This window comes from Phodopus roborovskii, unplaced genomic scaffold (genome assembly GCF_943737965.1).
Source record: "Phodopus roborovskii unplaced genomic scaffold, PHOROB, whole genome shotgun sequence".
Lineage (NCBI taxonomy): Eukaryota > Metazoa > Chordata > Mammalia > Rodentia > Cricetidae > Phodopus > Phodopus roborovskii.
The window spans coordinates 25,894,612-25,915,645 of NW_026126416.1; the positions used below are offsets into that span (position 1 = coordinate 25,894,612).

Below are 21,034 nucleotides of genomic sequence, written 5' to 3' on the forward strand. Positions count from 1 at the left end.
TTTAACAATAAAAATCCCTGTACTAAAATCGCCAGCGTCTCACTAGAACGGAAACAGCACACAGAGCAAGGCTCACCAGAAGGCTAGGTGGAAGTGGGAGGAGCTGCCTGTGCCGGGGGGCGGGACTTCGTCTCCTAGCAACGGCTCCAGCGATTGGTCGGCTCTCCCTTAGCCGAAACCAATGATCAGGCGTTCTGCCAACGTTCAGCGTATGACTGCGGCTGCGCGGGGCATTCGAATCGGAGTTGGTGACTAGCGTCGGCGGCTGAGTTCCGTGTCTCGCCGCCGTGCGTTTTCTCTCGTCATGGACAGCCTAGAAAATGTCTTTCGGTAAGTGTCCCTCAGGTGGAGTGAGGGCGCGAGCCGAGCTGAGGGCGGGCCAGGACGGTTGAGTCTCGGTCCGTCAGCCGGGCTTTCTCCTCAGCGGGTTCCCTTGGGAGTTGGCCACCGCGTCTCAGCCTAGGCGGCCGCCCCCACATCGCTCGAGTGGGAGCTGCGAGCTGCCCCGCGGCCGTCTTGTGGACGGGGATTTGGGCAGCTTGCAGACGCCCCGCCTTCAAATCCCCAAACCTTGTGTGGTAGAGGTTTTAGGAGAAAATTTCAGTCTCTTAATAGCAGAGTAAGACTTTACTATTTCTCGCTTACTTGCTATTTAGGAGAAAATTTCAGTCTCTTAATAGCAGAGTAAGACTTTACTATTTCTCGCTTACTTGCTATGCTAAAAAACAAACAAACAAACAAAAAACTGAAGCCGAACCTAATGGAAAAAAATGCTTGTTGTCATTTGTTTCTGTCTACAAGCAGATATTTTTTTATGTTCCCACACTGGTTGGTTTTTTTTTTTTCCTTTAAGTGACTTTCTAGCCTGTGATGTAAAACCATTTAAAACTGTTAAATCATGTTATAGGAAATAAAATTTTTATCAGCTCTTTGGGTATCCGAAGAATTGGCTTAAAGCAATTTAATTTTTAGTCAGATCAACTAAATATTCTCTTTGAAAGCCCCTCCCCATTTAAAAAAAAAGAAACTAGGTATTTTGACTTTTAAAAGGCTAATTTGTTTTAATGATTAGGTGTTTTCATATTAAGTAACTGTGTAAGCCATTTTCCCAGGGAGTATGGTTAGTGTGAGGCTATTAAAGTTGTACTCTTATTTTGCTAAATAAGGACTTCAAAAGACAAAAGTAGTGTGCTGCCAATTCAGACATGCCGAAAAGAATCCGAAATGCGTTTCTTTTAAGTGAAAAAGTGAAATTCCTTGATTTAATTTTTTTTAAAAAATGCTAAAATTTTTGCCACTTCTGTCCACGAAATTATGAAAAAGCCATTGCTGTCTATAGAATTTCAGTATGCCAATGAATTATATTTTGAGGTTGATTTTTCTGGTCATTTCTGAAAAAAATATAATCTTATCATATCTCAGTTTAAATACCTATGGTTGTTTTTCAACTTGATTCATACTCAGAATACAGTTAATTCCCATCCTCCCTGTCCCTGAAATTTACAGGGACTATTCTCTCCCTGGTCCGGAGTACTACCCATGAGGATCTGCTATAGCTATAGTTTCCTGACTGATTCCTACTTGCGTTTCCTTTCTGTGAAAAATAAAGATGTTGTAAAATGCAGATTAAAATTGCCACTTCTTCTACTCAGCATGCTGTTAGCCTTGATGATTTCCCTCACATAACTGTTAGCTATGTAGCACTGATCACATGTCACTCCCTTAAAGATAGCCTTTGCCCTACGATTACTCCTTAGTTTGCCCCCCCTTCCTTCTATTACTCCATGTAACATGCTCCTATTTTTATGTTTATTGTTTATCCCACTAGCACCTGAGGTCCTTGGAATTTAATTTGCTTGCCTGACTTCTTAAGCTCTGATTGGGTGTTATGGAAGTAAGGAAAGCAAAGTCCTTTAGGCATTCTGTGGGTATTTACCAGCACTGTCATATGCTTTTCCTCTGGGACAATATTAGATTTGGACTCAAGCAAACTATCTCTGGGGTTGTCAAACCAAAGGAGAGGCTTTCTTTGGCCCTTAACTCTAATCCTGTATATATTATCTATGCTCCTGAGAAGTAAGGGAGGACCTGAGCAGACCTATCTCAGTCCCACCAGGTGGCAGTGACATTGGAGACCAGCAAATCTAGATAGACCTGTGGACAAATACTGCTGCTGATTTTTCTGAATACCTCTGAATGATTGTTCTTTTCAGGGATGCTTGGGCTGTTATTCAAGATTTCCATTTTCAAGCATGTAGATGACACAATGTAGAATCAAATGTATCTTTGGCTTTTAGGAATTATTCCTAATCTCTCATGTATGTCCTTTTCCTTTCTAGCATGTTTGAAGCACATATGCAAAGCTACCAGGGTAATGACCCGCTTGGGGAATGGGAAAGGTTAGTGTCTGTTTGTTTATTTTCCTTTAAACAAAGGAACCATATGCTACACTGTGAAAAACTAATATCCATATTTTTCCAGCTTTATGAAGTGGGTAGAAGAGAATTTTCCTGACAATAAAGAATGCATGATGACATTATTACAACATTTAATAAAAGAATTTTTAGATAAGAAGAGGTACCACAATGATTCAAGATTCATCCATTATTGTTTAAACTTTGTGAGTATAATTTCAGGTAGATAACTAAATACAATGTTTTATTTTTGGTCCCCCTCCCTTGTTAAGATCATTTTAGACTGCCTTTTCATATCAATTTCATGTTTATAGTCATGAATTTTTTAGAAGTTAAATAGTCAAAGGTACGTATTTTAGAGCCTTAGCTTCTGAAATATTGAGGAATCAGTGATTTAATTTTAAAACTCCTCTTTTTCATATATGTATGTTCAACATGAGATAGTAACAAAAAGTTAAACTAATTGCTGGATATGAAATGTGATTAAAGCAGGTTGTGGTGGCTCACACCTTTAATCACATCACTTGGGAGAGAGAGGCAAGCAGGTCTGAGTTGAGGCCAGACTGGTCTACATAGTGAGTTCTAGATCAGCCAATGCTATATATCTAGACTCTGTCCCTACCCCCCCCCAAAAAAAAAAAAAAAGGAAGGAAGGAAGGAAGAAGAAATGTGCTTGAGAGAAATAAGCAGAAACTCTTAGATGCTAAGGTCTCTGGAAATTTTAATTCAGAGACCACATACAGTACTAAAAGGAGAAGGAGAAGGTAGCCTGAGGCTTTAATAGGGGAGGGACTCTATATTATAGCTTCCAGTATTAGTGTTTTTATGGGGTTCCTGAGTGTTCAAATAAGTAGGTCTCTGACTCTTGTACCTTTTCTTGGTTTGTCTTGTTCAACTTCGATGTAAGTGTCAGGTCCTGTGTTCAGGAGTAGCTGACCAACAAATAATGGACTCCACTGTTTTTTGTGTGCTTTTATTTGGTTATAGTTTGGGTTGTTTTTTTTTGGGGTTTTTTTTTTTTTTGTTTTTTTGTTTTTTTGTTTTTTGTGATCCCCCCCCCCTTTTTTTTTTGGGTGGCAGGGAGGGGCATTGATGAATTTTATTTTCTAGGTTTGGCTGTTTTGTATTGGGTTTTTGTTTTGTTTTTTGAGAAAGAATTTAAAGTTGGGTGGGTAGGGAAGGGGGAGAGATCTAGAAGGACTTGGGGTAGATCAATATGATCAAAATACATTGAAAATTAAAAATTGTTGTAAATAAGCCGAATGTTGGTGGCACACACCTTTAATCCGAGCACTAGGGAGACAGGCAGAGTGATCTCTGTGAGTTCAAGGCCAGCCTGATCTACAGATCTAGTTCTAGGATAGGATCCAAAGCAATATAGAGAAACCAAAAAATTAATAAAAATTGTTGTAAATAATAATAATAAACAAAAACATGTTTTAAAAAGAAGTTGAGACCCAGCTAAGGTTTGTACATTATACAGTCCAGGTAGAATAACCCCTAGTGGGAACATGTTTTTAATTAAAATATTGTTACCAAGGCCGAATGGTGGTGGTGCATGCCTTTAATCCCAGCACTTGGGAGGCAGAGACATCTCTGTGATGAGTCCAAGGCCAGCCTGATCTATAGAATGAGTGCCAGGACAGTCAGGACTGTTTCACAGAGAAATCCTGTCTTGCATAGTTACCAACTGTTAAAAAAAAAAAAAAAAAAAAAAAAAAGGGACAGGACTCTTCAGTCTAATCTGACTGAATTCTAGTAATAAAATCATATGAAATAAATTGAAATTGTTCCCTAAATTATAAAATACTATAACTAAAGGCGCCCTATGAAAATTGAGTAACCTTAGGTTAAGACCAAAGTAATGTTTCATGTAATGAATCATAGGCCCTACTATTTTATGAAATACTACCATAATCCTCAAATATCAAGGGAAGAGATGAATTTTAGATTCACCATCTAAGAACAACATATGTCTTTACCTATATAGTACATTCCTAGACTCTCATAAAGAGTAAACAATGTAGGGCTGCTGCTGGGTTCTGGGACAGACCTAGCCTAGCAGTTTGGTTGTCTCGTGTATAACAGTTATTCATAATTATGGAATAGAGTAATGTCTAAACAATGTATAGCCTTGTGATCTGAATAATTGTTGTATAGCCTCCAATATTTATCATTTTTTATGTGCTGGAAATCAAAACCCTCTGTTTCAGCTATTTTGGAATATAAAATTACCAACCATAGTTTCCTAGTGTAGATTAGAAGTTATTCTTCCTATCTAGTGGCCCCCTATATCCATTAACTATTTCTTTGTACCTCATTGTTTTTGTGTGATTCTGCTCTGGGTTTCTGTAGGCTGAGTACAACAGTGATCTTCATCAGTTTTTTGAGTTTCTGTATAATCAGGGAATTGGAACCAAGTCATCTTCTCTATATATAACTTGGGCGGGTCATCTGGAAGCCCAGGGAGAGTTACAACATGCCAGTGCTGTTTTTCGGAGAGGAATTCAAAACCAGGCGGAACCTAAAGAACTACTGCAGCAACAATACAGGTAGTGTTAAAGAATATAACTCATCTTTTCCTTTGTGTGTATTTTTGTGTATTATCTACTTTAACTGTAAGTCATGCTATATGTGTATTGTAGGTTGAATGCAGATATGGAACTTTATACTCTACTTAGGATGGTGTGTGATGTTTTATAATGTTTTAGACTGCAGAATTTTGAGGCAACACAAGATATCACATCACAAGAAGGACACATAGAGACAGAACAAATTGTCCCCTCAGAATAACCCATTAAGCCATGAATAGAATTGTCCATCCATGAAGAGAGAGCTCTCTTTATCTAATCACATTTTGGAGATAACCTCTGTGTGTGTGTGTGGGGGGGGTATTCAAGACAGGGTTTCTCCATGTAACAGCTCTAGCTGTCCTGGAACTTACTTTGTAGACCAAGCTGGCCTTAAATTCACAGAGATCCACCTTTCTCTGCCTCCCAAGAACTGGGTTTAAAGCTGTGTGCCACCACTGCCAGGCTGGAGGTAACATTTTGTAAATCCTCACAATGGGGATTTAGTTTCAACATGAGTTTTGTGACCATTCAAACCATAGTAAATAGTGCATATCAATGAATATCTCATCCCCCCCCCCAATACATGCTTTGTTCTGTTCCTTTTCTGTAATTAAAAATGCCTCACTTAGGAAAACGTGAAATGCAGAAATTTTTCTTGCCATATTACAGAATTGCAAACATGCTTTACAAAGTCAATCTATAAACACACTGTATGTCAAGATCTTACCCCTAAAGGTAATGTGTTTCTTACATTTATCATGTTTTGATAGCTTCTAGAATTGAAATAATTGAATAAAAGTATGGTTAAACAGTTTCAAGGCATGTGGAACATACAACCAAACCAATCTATTCAAAGGTTTTCTTCTGCATTCTCATGAGAAGAATTGAAGACCTACTGTGCATTACACCTCTTACCAGCATTAAATATACTTACCTGGTTTTTTTTCAGTTTTATTATAGTATTTGTGCTTTAAAAAATTATTATGAGAATAAAAAATAAGTATGTTTAATTGTTAACAGGTTTGTTTGTCTGAATATATGTATGTAGGTGTGTGCCTGGTAACCACAGAAGCCAGAAGAGGGCATTGGATCTAGTTGTGAACCATTATGTAGGTGCTGAGAGTCAAACCTGAGCCCTTTGGAAGAACAGCAAGCGCTCTTAACCTTCTCTCCAGCCCCTTAGTCTTTTTTTTTTTTTTTTTTTTTTTTTTGTCTGTATTAATATGTGTTTGTCTTTTTAACTTGTTTGGGCAAGCACACTACTTAAAGTGTGTGGAGGTCAGAGGTTCCTGGGAAGATTGAACTCTGGTGGTCAGGCCTGTTACTGTGCTACATCACCTCACTGTCCCTATACTGATAGATTTTTGAAGATAATAAAATCTTTTCTCTCAAACACCACTGCAGTGCTCTTTAAAAGTGTTACAAAGGCTTAATGTATGTCACCTAATAAAGTTAACAATAATTCTTTAATATTATCTAATTTTGTGATTTTTCAAACCAAGTAAAATGGTTTTGTTACCATTGGTTTGCTTGAATTTATGAATCAAGCAAAATTTAGTGTTTAGTTGTGTATTTCTTCTCTTTATGGTATTTGCTTTCGTTACCCACAAATGTCAGGCTTGGGAGCTGCACAGTTTATAAAAGGTCAAATTGGTATGAAAAAGTGCTATGAAATGATGTATGCCCTTTGGAACAGTGGTTTGTTTTATATTTTGATTTCTTTGTAATGCTATAATCATTTTGATTCAGATTATAAAATATGTGACAAACTAGTTGAAGCATTTTTTAATTTTAACATCCGCAGACTTGATTCATGGAGAAAGACGATGTATGTGCTAAGTGAATTTGAAAAATATTGACATAAAGTGTATGGAAAGAGGACTTTTCTAATATAAATATTCCCAGAATGTTATTTCTAAAGTTTAAAGCAACTTTGAAATTCAATTTTTCTTTTTCTGTCTTTATTGCCTGTTATATTTAATTTCCATTTCAATATATATGTATATTAAACTATAAGATTAAAAACTGTATTTATGTACTTTTATTATCATTTAGTCTATTCCAGGCACGTCTTACTGGAACCCATTTTCCAGCTCAAGGTAAAATGATAACTTTTTTTAAATGTCTAGATTGTTGAAAATTTAGTATGTAATTTCCATTTAGTGGTTTTTGTTTGTTAAAAAAGGCCTCATGTAGTATTTAATGAAAACCAAAAACCAAATTACTGTTTTGGGTAATAGGAAAGCACTCTGAAAGTAATCTCATAAAACATCTCTGAATAGTAGCGGGGCTGTGTCTTAGCACTGTAATAGAGCAAACCTGAAAGCATAGCTTAATAATAAGCTAACATCTAGATATTAGCTTTAATCCCTTTAATCCCAGTACTCAAAAGGAACATAAGTTTTGAGCCATGGCTACATACAGTATACTGTCTTAAGCAAACAAACAAAAAAAAAAGATTGTCCCAAAGAGAGGATATGCTAGACTTCCCATCTGTTCACAATTAAATAGATGTAATGTGGTTTTTAAAAATGTGGCCTTTTCTTTTTTTCACTTAGAAATAAAGAACCCATTTCAACAACAGTCACTGTTATTTTGTTTAAAATAACCACTTAGGCTTAATAGTCCATCCAGGTATTATCTTAACTTCCTGAGTTGTTTATAAAATTGCTTCTCTAATATTTTTCTTAACTGAAAATTAGTCCATTTTCTGAGTGTTTAAAATGGGTTGATTTCTAAAGTAGTTTTTGTATTTATGTGTCAGACATTTTATATGTATGAGTGTTTTGCTTGCATGTGTCTGTACTGCACACATACCTAGTGCCCACATAAGTCAGAAGAGGGCATCACATCCGCTAGACCTAGAGTTATGGAGGACTGTGAGCAACCATGTGGGTGCTGGAAATTATACCTCAGTCCTTCTTAAGAACAATTTCTCATTAACTCTGAGCTATCTCTCCAGTTCCAAATAGATTTTTTTTTAACACAACATACTGAAAGAACAGTAGGATGTATTATGTGCTAATTTAATTTAATGTTAATTTTCACTTACTACTCATTTCCTTTTCTCTCATAGCTGCAACTGCAGAAGCTCTGTGTAATTCACAGATTCCAAACCACATCATGACAACAAAGTCAAGTCCTGGAAAAAACTCAGCCTATGTTCCTAAGAGTCTGGTAACAAGGACATTTATTTGTATGTTGTATTGGATGTCATTAGACAGCTGTTCTGGCTGTCTTTTATATCTGCCTTGGCATCTTATTCCATTAACCCTGTCTCCATTTCAGCTACCACTCCATGGAAGCTCTGAGCCTTTTCATCCTCTATCTCTGCTCAACTCGAATATAACTTGTCAGACCTAGGGACCCTGCCTGTCTTCGGTTTCCATCCTTCTAATATGCTTTATTTTTTCTGTTGGCATCTTTGTGGACCCAGGAAATGCCTATTTTGGATCACATTTGTTGTTTTTTGAGCACAGCTTTAGAAAAAACCCAGAACCTCAAGGATTTATGCATTTATGCACATAACCTCAACCAGAGGTCTAGCAATTTTCAGGCATTTCTTCCCCATGTTCCACATCATTCTTAATATTATATGTCTCTTATATTTACCAGTTAATTCTTTAATACCAAATTATTGTGATTTTAAACTTCATTGTCCTAAAATTCGGGATGTGTCTATCTCACTGTCGTAGCTATAAAAAAGAAATACTATTTCTGCAACATAGCAGAAGATAGCTTCTCATTTTTTGCTACCAACCATTACATAGGTAGCTATGACTTTTTCTGCTGTTTTGGGGAAAAGGTAGCTTCCTACTTGTGCCTAGTTTTTATCCCCATAAATATTTTTGATCCATCTAAAGCTCTTCTGCCTTTGCCTGCTTATGAACATTAAAAGTACTCAAATCTCCTCTTCAACTTCATGTTTCTTAGCATCTTTCTCTTTCGTTGGACAATCATTCTTTAGATGTCTGTTTTACTAATGCAACACATTCCTAGAAGTAGAATATGCATGTCTAACTGATAGATTGTTCCAATTTATATCTTATTCTTTCTACTACACTAAATTTGTAGAGGGATGAAATGGGTGTTATTTCTGGTCATATTCCCCAGACCTAACTCATTGTATGATATTTGCAAAATATCAGTAAATACTTGTTTGGTGGGTTATTACTACTATTGGGAATTTCTGTGAGTAAAGCAATAACAGAAGGAAAATTTAATTTTTTAAATTTAAATTAATTGTTTTCTTTTGGGGGAACCTCAGTTTGAAAAGTTAAGTAAAAATAATGTCAACTAAAGCTCTAGCAATTAATCGTAATTTATATAAACATGTAAATCTACTTTAGATTAAGAGGCCTCTTCCCATGGAGCATTTTCCGATTGATTGTGGAGTAATTTGTGTGAAGGTTTCTCTTAGGTAAGTGAATACTCATGATTATTTTCTGTCTTTTAGGGCTCAGAAAGTTCTGATGTGACACCTTCTGCTTGTGATAAAGAGTCTAACATGTAAGTACAATGAATACATTATTAAGTTTCCTTCAAATTACTTTAATACACTGTTGTAAATGATGTCTTTTTCCCCCCTAGTCAAGAACAAAGAGTGATCATGATTTCCAAATCAGAGTGCTCTGTGAGCTCATCTGTGGCACCCAAGGCTGATTCCCAGCAGGTTGTTATGTACTGCAAGGAAAAGCTTATTCGTGGGGATTCAGAATTTTCCTTTGAAGAACTAAGAGCCCAGAAATACAATCAACGAAGGAAGCATGAACAGTGGGGTATTTGCACTCTTATATATTATTTATTTTGGTGTCTTTTTAATGATGAGTAATCACATAATTGAATGAAAGATAAGAGAATGTCTTGAGCTCCTTCTATCAGAAGCCTAGAAGTCTTTGTTAGACACTAGCCTAACAGCAATGCTTGTCCACAGGCTCCATTGATGAACTGATAACCCAGCTGACAGTTAAAACAGCACTACAGTAAACATTCTTTCTGGCATTGTCTTTGCATTAGTGAATTGGATAGTATTTCAATATCATCTATGTGAATTTGAACCTCTGTAGACAGTAGTCCTAAATTTGTAGAGGATTTATTTGTGTTGTGAAAGGATAATTGAGAACTGAAGTTCAGAAGAGATTTTCCAAGTTTGCTTCTACTTTAAACAAAACATGCAGAAGTAGTCTTCTGATCAGCATGCCAAGTTATCTATGTTTATGGAATAAATGCTTTTTGTTCCTCATAAGGAAATGTGCACCTTGAAGAGAGGAAAATGAACCTTTGTTCCACTCAGAGTTTTATGTCCTCTAGGTTATTTGGACAAGATCTACTATGTGAGCCTTTTGCTCATTACCTTTTTAAAATTTTTATTTTATTATTTAAAGTTACATGTGAGTGTGGGTTTGTGCATGTGAGTGCAGTGTCCTCAGAGGCCAGAAGAGGTAGTTGAGAGCTGTCTGATAAAGGTACCTGAAAATAAACTGAGCTTTGCAAGAACAGCAACTTTTCTTAACTGCTGAGCCATCTCTCTAGTCCCTGTGTTCATTATTTTTCTATTTAACCAACTATAGAGAAAAGTCAATATTTGTGGACGACCATGTTGAATTGTCCATGGGCCAAAACTGTAGTCTCTAGACAGACTATTAATTTTGGAGTGTGCCCATATTTGATGTTTAGTGGAAATGGAACTAACCAAAGTTTTACTTGAAACTCTGACCCTAGTACACTTTATTTTCTAAAGAGCTGGAGTTGTTAAGGTGATTCAGCAATTAAGAGCTGGTGGTGCTTTTTTGCTAAGGACTTGAGTTCAGTGACTTACAACGCCCTGTAACACCCAGCTCAATGTTGACCCAACACCTCTAGCCTCTGTAGGCACCATCACGTACATGTACACGTCTCTCTCTCTCTCTCATACACACACACACACACTTTAAAAAATTAAAAGCTACCTGAGTTCTGACCCTAAGACCCACGTGGTAGGAGGAGAAAACCAGCAAGTTGTCCTCTGACCTCCACATATATACCTTGCTTGGGACTTGTGCCCTTTAATACTTTTAATATTTTTTTGAAAAGTGCCTAGAATTACATTTTTTTAAATCTGAAGTGGGGGATTCTGGGGGTAGGGGGATAGCTCAGTTAGTAAAGTACGTACTATGCAATAATAAGGATATGTGTTTGATTCCCAGGAACCACATTAAAAAGACAAGTGTGATGGCACAGCACTCAGATAGCAGAGGCCTGGAATACTTGGTTATCTCCAGGCCAATGAGAACAAGACCAAGAGGATGGCCCCTAAGGCTCTTTGTAGCCATATATACATATATACATGTGCACCTGAACACAAGCACATATGTAAGATAAAATAATAAAAATGGAGAATTCATGTTATTTGCAACCTAGTATAATTGTTTTGTAAGAAGTGTTTAGTGTTAGGCTGTCATTGCTGAATATTATTGATCACATAATACAGTTTTTTTTAACATATTATAACATATGACCTATATTTAATAGTAACCATGATGAGGACAAGTAAAGAGTATAATTAAAAGATAATATGTTTTAGTTCTAAGATCGATAAAGTATGGAAATTTTTGATTTAAAAGTATCCTAAATTGTGAGCTTTTGCTCATTTTGAATGCAATATTCTGATGAAATTTTGAGAGCAAACCATGCTTTTTTAATATTTCTTAAAGTTAGTGAAGACAGACACTATATGAAAAGAAAAGAAGCAAATGCCTTTGAAGAGCAACTCTTAAAACAGAAAATGGATGAACTGCACAAGAAATTGCATCAAGTGGTGGAGTTGTCTCACAAGGAGAACCTGCCTGCTTCCCAGAACAGGCCTGACGTATGTCCACATTCTTCACAGCTATAGCTTGTCCCTACTGCTAGCTGTTGCTCTCTGCCCTGTTTTTAAAGTTTTTCTAATTTAGCTAAGACTCTTACTGAATTTTAAAATAATTTGATACAGAAAGATGTATGAAATTTGGAATGAGCCAGACTGGTGGTGTGCCCTTTTAATCTCAGCACTTGGGAGGCAGAGACAGGCAGATATTTCTGTGGGTTCGAGGCCAGCCTGGTCTACAGAGCAAGTTCCGGGACAGCCAAGACTATGCCTTTTCAAAAAACAAAACAGCAACAACAAAAAATGGAATGAGCAAAGAAATATAGAGACAGGGTGGAAATGCTTGGCTCAAGCAAGTCTGTGAAGACACCCAAAGTACAAGAGACCCTGAGATCTGTGGTACTTCTAATGGGGTAATTTATCTGTGCTGTCACTGTTTTTACTAACTTGTTAGGTAAGGAATTAATGTAGGTCATTTAAGTTACTGCTCTTGGATTTTTTTTGTTTTGGTTTTGAGACAGATTCTTAGTTGTAGCCCTGGCTGACCTGGAACTTGCTATGTGAACCAGATGGATTGAACTGACAGAGATGCCCCTGCTTCTGCCTCTAAAGAGCTGTGATTAATGGCATATGCCACCATATCCAGCTAAAGTTAACTCTTAGAATGCTCTGTAAGATAATGCTTCTGTCTTATTACATTCTGTTTCTGTGTAAATAGAAAAGCTGATATTCTAAGAGTTTGTTTATTCTTACTATTGTGGACCATGTAACTTTATGGAAATTAATACAGATGTATCCTATCCATTAAATAGAAAATGGCTACTAAGAAGATTTGAGTAGAGCACTGTGAGGAATATTTGATAACATTAACTTTAGCCTTTTCCCAAAATTAAGTGAAGAGTTTGTTTTGTGATTCAGTTGTCTTTTTTTTTTATACTTTAACATATGAAGTAATGGGTTACATTATGAGATTCTCATACTTTGTTTTGTTGATCCTCCTTTTCCTTTCTCTGGCCCTCCCTTTATCATGTACTCCTTTGTTTGTAGTAGTCTCTTTTCCACTTTGATCTAACATGTATTGTTTCTCACTCCTCTGTTCTTGTTTTTGGTTTATTAGACAGGGTTTCACACTCACCTAGGCTGGCCTAGAACTTGCTAGGTAGCCAGACTAGACTAAGCCTCACTGTAATCCTTCTGTGTCTTGGACTCCTATGAGCCGCTATATCCAATGAGCTACTTCGTAAATACTGATATTATTATAGAAGCCAATTTGTTTTTCAGTGGTTAAAAGTATAACATGCTGGACTGGAGAGATATCTCAGCCAATAAAGGCATTTGTTGTACAAGCCATTTGACTTGAATTTGATCCCAGCAACACATGTTAAAAAAAAAAAAAAAAAAAAAAACATATAGTGGCACATATCTGTAATCCCAACTCTCATACCATGAAAGGCAGACACAGAAGTTGCCTGGATGCTTGTAAGAAACATTGGCCACAAAAAGCAGGGAACCAGCTCTAAAAATTGTCCTGAGTTACATATGTATGTCCCTACACACACACATAAATAATAATAAGGAAAATTTAAATATAAGCTTTTGTATAACCATGTTTAAGAAGCTGTAATAGAAGCTAATCTTTTGTTGTTGTTGTGCTTTGAAAAGCTGTAATAACTGATTAGTAATATTCAAGTTTTGTCTTGTTTTGTATCCTTTTGTTCAACATGAAAGGTTAATCCAGTATGCATAGAACCAAATACATGCACCCTGCAGGAACAGAAGGTCCCAAATCTTCCCTCCATCAATCAGCAGACCTCAGAAAACTCAGGAGAGAAACCACAGGAACCACCTTATGTTCCTCTTGTGGTAAATGCTGTTGCTGGTGCTTTGACAATCCCAACTGCCAGACAGCCATCTCTTCCTATAAGTGGCCATTCAGAGACAGACTCTAGGTAAGCTAAATATTGTCTTGGAGGTATTAGTAATGTGAATTGCATGTATAATTTCTTTTCATGATCTACAATCATGTTGTATAAAAGATGAATGGTTCTTGTTTTTTAAAATTTTGTGAGTATGTTGAAAAGATTCTCAAAATACTAGCACTATTACTGCACAGAAAGTTACTTGACATGTGTTCTGATGTTTGTCTTCCTTCAGAAGCTATTTAGGATCTGTATCAATGGTTCTTTGTGCCAAGATCGATCTCCCAATATTCCCCCAGTTTTGATGGATTTTTCTAGGTTTCAGAAATAATAATTTCTTGTCTATTTTATATTTTTGTCTTTGGTTATTCGTTGCTTAACTTGCAATTTGATAGGAATTTGTAAAACTAAAAGTGATTTGCATTTCTTTGCTGAACGTTTTAATATAGTTCCTTAAGAGAATTCTAGCAATATTAGGCAGATGAGGTTGAGTGCCCCAGTATGTTTAAAATCAAGCTGCTATATAAGTGGTTTGCTGCCTTTACCCTTCACCCTCCTTGCTGTTCATTTAAAATCTGGACATCACTAGTGGCTTCAGGTAACTAGTACAAGAAAGGTACTAGTTCCACTAACATACAATGCCTGCAACTAGGTCTTAGGCCGTTAACATGAAACATAAATGAAGTGTGTTATTTTGTCCTGCCACATGGAGGGATGGTTGTTATTGTGCTGAAATGCAGATCATGTGGGTTGCACAGAAATGTTCAAATGTTTATCTTTATTTGAAAGAGTTAGTATTCTCAAAGAAAATAAATATTTCATTTACTTACACCATGGCCCTAAGCAATTTTATCTTCACCTTAATAGACTTTGCATTGTTAGCATTTTTTATTCTTTCTTAAGAGTTAGTTAAAAATTCTAATGTATAAAGTACGTTTATTCTTCAGTGTGTCTCAAGAGATTTTTCTTCCAGGTGTGTGAGTCAAAGTATTCATGAATTCATGCCACAGAGTGGACCAGAAACAAAAGAAGGTAGTGTTGCATTATAATAATTTATCCATCTTGTTTGGGTAGACTCTTGGTTTGCTTGTGACTGGTGCAGGAAGGCTTTCCTCTTCAGAAGGTAAGAATGATGTCACAAAGCCATAGACAATTTTTTGGACAAAAATAGAAACTCACCTATTAGTCACATCTTCCTAGATCAGAATCCTTTGGCATTTTTCTATTAAATTTATCAGTGTATTAATCTGAAAGTCATAATTAATGCATTAGTTGGGAAAGGCAGTCCAAAGTTTAGTTAGTATTCTGGTTGGTACTACAGTGGAGGCATTTTCATAGAAGATAATTTTGTTCATTAAATCATAAAGGCACAGTTTAGTCATTCACTTCCTCTCCTTATGTGACTGGCATCCTTTCCACTAACAGTAGGAACCGGGCTATTTGGAATAGAGACTTATTGCACAAAGACTTGGTTTATGCTCACTAGATGCAATGCACAGTTGTAAGTAGTTAGTGAGGTAGTCATGATGAAAAAGGTAAGACTTTCCATAGGAAAAGAAGTATTAATATTAGGGTGGAGAGATAGGTTTCAAAGAAGGTGACTAGGAAGAACTGGTAGAGTAAGATTTAGGTAAAAAGCTGGGAAAGGGAACTAATCGTGCAGCAAACTTGGTGTGCCTGTTTCAGGCAGAATGAACGACAAATGTGGAGTTTTCAGGCAGCAACATTCCTGTTACATTCTAAGCATCAAAGATGTTGGTACTTCCAGGTGAGCAGGGGGATGACAAAGAGAAAGAGAAAGAAATGAAGTCTGAGCAAACACCAGCTGAGTAAAGGAAAAACATCCTTAAGATTCACAACATAGTAGGAGGGAATGATTGACAGTGTGAACACAGGTAGTATTTGGTGTATTTTGAGCTAAAGATTCCTTTCATGACAAAACTCCTAAGTTGATGTGACCTTTATTTTATTTTATTTTTCTATAAAAGGGCAGTTCTTGACCTTCATGGCATTATTAAAAGCCCAATCAGTGATAATGGAAATTATGATAATTATTGACATTGGTAAACTCTTTAATTGTAATTATTGTGCCTTCTAATGTGTTCTGAATGGCATACTAATGGTACATTTATTCCCTTTGCTAGTGTATGAAACAAATAAGGTTGCCAGCATTAATTCTTTTCATACAACTCCAAACACATCATTGGGAATTGTTCAAGCAACACCATCCAAAGTGCAGCCATCACCAACTGTGCACACCAAGGAAGCATTAGGTAAAATACTTTGTTTGAATGCGTATTGCCTCTAACAAATTAATAAAAACTGATTTGCAACCTGTTGACATATTTTTTTTCTATTTTATAAGGTTTCATCATGAATATGTTTCAGGCTCCAACACTTCCTGACATTTCAGATGATAACAATGAGTGCCCTTCTCTAGATCAAAATGAGGATGCATTTGAAGCCCAGTTTCAAAGTAATGAGTTATCTAAAAGCTATTAAGAACACAGTATCATTGGAAGTTGCTATAGGCTTTATCAAGATTTAGATGTAGCCCTGCCTTTGAATAGTGTGCCATGTAAGAACAAGGAATGAATAAATTTCACATATGATGATATGATGCTTTGAAAGGGTTGCAGTGTGCATAAAACTGCTTTGGCTTTTTTTTTTTTTTTTTTAATGAAGTTGGATTTTTTTGTTATTATTTAATAATGTGTGCTAAAGGACAAAAGTATCATGGGTAGGAACAGTCAGGTAAGTAAATTTTCAACATGAGTCTTAAGCAACTCCTGAAAAAGACGTCTAGGTGGAGTTTGGAGCCCAGCAATGCTAGAAGCCAAAAATGATGACAAAGATAAGTGAGTCTAGTTAGAATTGGGAAGACTGAAAACTAACACTCAAAGATTAAATTTTTTTTTTCTTAAATGACATAAACAACAACAAAAACCCTACAACTTTTGTGTGCTTTTGTTGAGTGAGCTATGTAGCACCATTATAGGAGGTCGGACACTGTTCTGTATGTGACAGGATCTCCACTGGGCCCTGACTTCTAGGTCCAGTGACGATGAATCAGTCACTTCACCTCACCGCAAATTAGCTTATGTCATTACCTAGTACCTAGTAATTTTTGAGGATTTCAGTACTTTTTCTTATATGTAGCTGAAGTTGCTAAAAGATAATGCCTTTTCACAAGGTGGTAATGAGATGCTATTTTTATTTTCTTGCAGAAAATGCAGTATCTTCTGGAGCTTGGGGAGTTAATAAGATCATGTCTTTGTCATCTGCTTTTCCTATTTTTGAAGATGGAAACAAAGAAAATTATGGGTAAAGAAAGATCTATTTAAAGTAAATGTGGGATGGAGGGGGGGAAATACATGTCAGCAAGTGTTGTAAGATGCTGCAGAGGGGCCTTTAAGAGTTAAACATTGTGTGGCAGTAAGGAGATAGGGTAGTTCAGGTTGGAATTCCAGTGATGTCACCAGTGAGCCGTTTACATGCTGTGCATGAATTCCAAGACAACAACCTCCTGTAGCAGAAGCACCAGTTTCGTTATAAGCTGTCAAGAAAACAGATGGATTCTCTGGATTTGAAATTATATTAGAGGTGGATGAATCTGCCTGTACATTCATAAAGTGCAGGGCAGATAAAGTAGAACAGAAAATGGCTTATGTTGAATAATAACTACAGAGAAAACATTTTAAGGTAGAACAACCCAGTAGTGAGACATCAGGGCATAGAATGAGGTGTTTTCAGGAATCTTCACTGTTATTTAAAACAAATGAAGCTATGTGAGTTACAGGTATCTTGACATGGAGGAACTTCATGCTGAGATAGAAAGGAGACAACTTGACCAGCTTGCAGAAGTGATATCTATATCCAGAACAGGCACTATAAATAAGATTTAAAATGTTAGCTAGCCAGAACTTCATACTGGTCAAGGTCCTTGTTTTCATTTGCTTCTAAAATTTGGAACCCAGTGTAATAAAAATATCTTCTGTTTATAGTTAATTCAGTTTGGACCCAGTTTTGCTATATAGTTGGTGTGAAAGTAAGGAATCTCTGTAAAACTCATTAACTCATTATGTAGAAGTGACAAATTTTTCCAACACTTTAAGCTTATTTATCTCATCTGTATGTTCTATGATTTGTAATTATACAAATCTTTCTTTAGCTTACCACAGCCTAAAAATAAGCCCACAGGAGCCAGAACCTTTGGCGAACGCTCTGTCAGCAAATTTCCTTCAATACCAAATGTAAGTAAATCTCTGCTTTATCAGTGAAAAGGGTCTTAGGATCTATTCTTAATTTTACCAAATGATTATGCTCACAAGCATCCTTTCAAAATTACCAATTACTATACTGATTTAACATTTCTCCAAGAGGGCCAATGAGATGGCTCAGCAGGTAAAGGCATTTTCCACCAGCCTGAAAGACCAAAGTTTGATCCCTGGTACCCACATATTCGAAAAAGAATTGACTCCCACAGTTGTTCTCTGACATCCACATGCAAGCTGGTGGTACAGGTGTGTACCAAATACACACACTCACAAATAAGTAAATGTAATATTTCTCCACTAATTATTTGAAGATACCTTCTGGAAGATAGTGTCTACTTTAGCTCCCTTGCAGTATAGGAAGGTCATGGTGATGTGCATCAAAAAGAGACCTTCATGAAAAAGCAATTCATGAAGGAAATCTCAGGGATACCTGACTAAGTGATTGGATTAACTTCACCAGAAATAACTTGTGTTTGTCACACATAGTCCCAAAGTTTAATGAGGTAGTCCCTGAGTCCTCTCTAAAATAGATAGCCCTAGGATAAAAGCCTAAACTAGGGGCACAGTCACAGATCCTGATCTCTATTCAAAAGGATCAATGCAAGAAAGGGTAGGAAGGATCCACAGGTGTTTGTCTTCAGAAGCAGCTGATAGCCATGTGCAATGTGCTGACCTATTTTGGAAATTGGGGAGGAAATAGAGAAATCAAATAAGGGCTCCGGTTACTAGTATCATTGTTTTTATTTTTCTCAATAAACTACATTTTAAACAAGATCACCATTAGAGGGGACTTAATGAAAGAGAACAACTCTTTATTATCTTTATAATTTTTTCCAAATTTAAAGAACAATGTACAAGATAAAAACATGTTTAGGGGTAGGAGAGATTTCTCAAAGGTTAAGAGCACTGGCTGCTCTTCTAGAGGTCCTGATTCAATTTCTAGCTCTCACAACTCACATGGTGGCTCACAACCACCTGTAATGAAATCTAGTGCCCTTTTCTGGCCTGCAGGGATATACAAGAGAAACAATATATGCATAATAAATAAATAAATAAATAAATGCTTAGTTGTTATGAGGCTTTTTTGAAATATGCTAAAAACAAGAGGTTTAGATCTGTGTTTCTTTAAATCCTCATTTTTCAATTTTAAAATGTTTGGGGTTTTGTTTTGCTGTGTTGCTCAGGATGATTTTGAGCTCCTAAGCTCAAGTGAACCTCTTTACATACTCACCTTCCTGAGTTGATTATACTCCAAGACTATGTTGATTTGTTTAATTTCATCAACAAAGCAGGCAAATAAATTGCTTTTTCCAATTCATATTCTGTTGTGTAGGAAGCGCCTCACACCGATGAGTTTGTGGATGAATCAATAGTAGGTGGTATTCACTACAACAAAACTCTAGCTCCCTGTTCTAAAAATACAGGAGACTTTACATCTGCTGCCCAGCTTTCATCTACACCATTCCATAAATTTCCAGCAGATTCGGTGCAGATTCCAGAAGAAAAAGGTGTGTGTTCAATTATTTTAGTATCTTCTACAAAAATGTACTGTTTAATATTATGGTGTCTTGAAAATTCTAAAGAGGAAGTTTAAAAAAATGTAAAAAAGCTTAAAATCTTATGTGTGTGTATATGCACGGTTTTGCTTTTGTTTCTGCTGGGTTTTTTGCTTTTTGGGTTTTTTTTTTTTTTTTTACATTCTGTCTTCATAATCTGTACTTTTAAATATTAATAACTATGTAGAAAATGGAAAAACCTGAACAGTCACTTAAAGGTTATAGCCAACAGGGGTATGTTGTATTGTGATAGCAAAGAAAGGGCTACTACAAAAAGATTTAAGTTATTTAAATATTAGAAACAATGAACATATATAATAATGAGTAATGAATAGCCAGTTTCTGTCCATGATGTATATATCTACAATTTTTATCACTTCACACACACATACACACACACACACGGACAAATATACTATTAAAAGAAAAATCACATTTTAACATCTTTATCTGATTTTTAGAAAGTAATTATAAAACTCCTAATAGTCCTCTTTTCAACCTCATGCCTAGTGTAACCTTTATGTAAAAGATATATATGTGTGAGCTGTAGAGTTAGCTAAGCAGTTAGAACACTGGCTGCTCAGCTGCTCAGGGTTTGGTTCCCATGGTCCACATGGAAGCTCCCAGCAGCCTGTAACTCCAATTCCAGGGTATCTGGTAGCCTCTTGTGGCCTCTGCTGGTACTGCATGCTCAGATGCATAGCCATACTGTACAAATAAAACATCTATACACATAATTTTAAAACTATGTAAATGATATATATTTGAATTTAACTCTAATGTCACTACATTGAACACAGATATTAGGTGCTAATTTCTAATATAAAAGTTATAAATTGTGACATCTGGAAGCATTATGCCATTTGGATAACTGTCGGCTTACTAACTAAATTTTGTTACTGTCAGGACTTTTTAGAAAGAATGCTGAAGGTATTGATTTGGTGCTCAGCAGGTAAAAGTGCTTGCTGTCCAGTCTGATGACTTGAGCTTGAGCTCTATTTAGAGACCACATGGTAAGAAGAGACTGACTCCTGCAAGTTGTCCTCTGACCTCCATACCAATGCTATGGCATGTACTCACTGGAGCCCACACACAAATAAACATAACTTTAAAACCAGTAATTAAATAACTATTAGAGAATTTTACTTCACTAGAAGGAAGATATTCTAATGGGATTATGAGTCTAAAAGCCTAAAATTTGGCTAAGAAGTACTAACCCAGTATGTTTTATTCCTTTGTTTTGTTTTATTTTATTCCTTTTCTAAATCTTAGAGTAGCTCGCACTTGAACTATTTTTAAATGCTATCACAATTTTTTTAAGTTCTTCAAATTGAAAAAAACGAATTAATGAAGTGTTCCTTAAAGTGCCGATAGTTTCTGTTCTTAGAGTATTTGCCACTGTTGTTTTATATGTTCTAGTATTAATAAATATTTGTACTTGTTTATAAGCA

General features: G+C 36.2%; 1 protein-coding gene across 1 annotated transcript in view; it reads left to right on the top strand.

Annotated features, from left to right (window-relative positions):
* Nucleotides 1-256: 256 nt before the first annotated feature.
* Nucleotides 257-21,034, top strand: part of Bub1 (BUB1 mitotic checkpoint serine/threonine kinase) — a 29,253-nt gene continuing 8,475 nt past the window's right edge. The window contains exons 1-16 of the mRNA XM_051183433.1: nucleotides 257-330; nucleotides 2,340-2,399; nucleotides 2,482-2,620; nucleotides 4,770-4,966; nucleotides 7,043-7,086; nucleotides 8,064-8,164; nucleotides 9,444-9,496; nucleotides 9,578-9,765; nucleotides 11,680-11,834; nucleotides 13,560-13,780; nucleotides 14,724-14,782; nucleotides 15,895-16,023; nucleotides 16,116-16,226; nucleotides 16,978-17,074; nucleotides 17,922-18,003; nucleotides 19,361-19,535. Of these exons, the coding sequence (XP_051039390.1) occupies nucleotides 305-330; nucleotides 2,340-2,399; nucleotides 2,482-2,620; nucleotides 4,770-4,966; nucleotides 7,043-7,086; nucleotides 8,064-8,164; nucleotides 9,444-9,496; nucleotides 9,578-9,765; nucleotides 11,680-11,834; nucleotides 13,560-13,780; nucleotides 14,724-14,782; nucleotides 15,895-16,023; nucleotides 16,116-16,226; nucleotides 16,978-17,074; nucleotides 17,922-18,003; nucleotides 19,361-19,535 (1,837 nt within the window). The 5' untranslated portion in view covers nucleotides 257-304. The remainder of the gene's footprint in view (nucleotides 331-2,339; nucleotides 2,400-2,481; nucleotides 2,621-4,769; nucleotides 4,967-7,042; nucleotides 7,087-8,063; nucleotides 8,165-9,443; nucleotides 9,497-9,577; nucleotides 9,766-11,679; nucleotides 11,835-13,559; nucleotides 13,781-14,723; nucleotides 14,783-15,894; nucleotides 16,024-16,115; nucleotides 16,227-16,977; nucleotides 17,075-17,921; nucleotides 18,004-19,360; nucleotides 19,536-21,034) is intronic.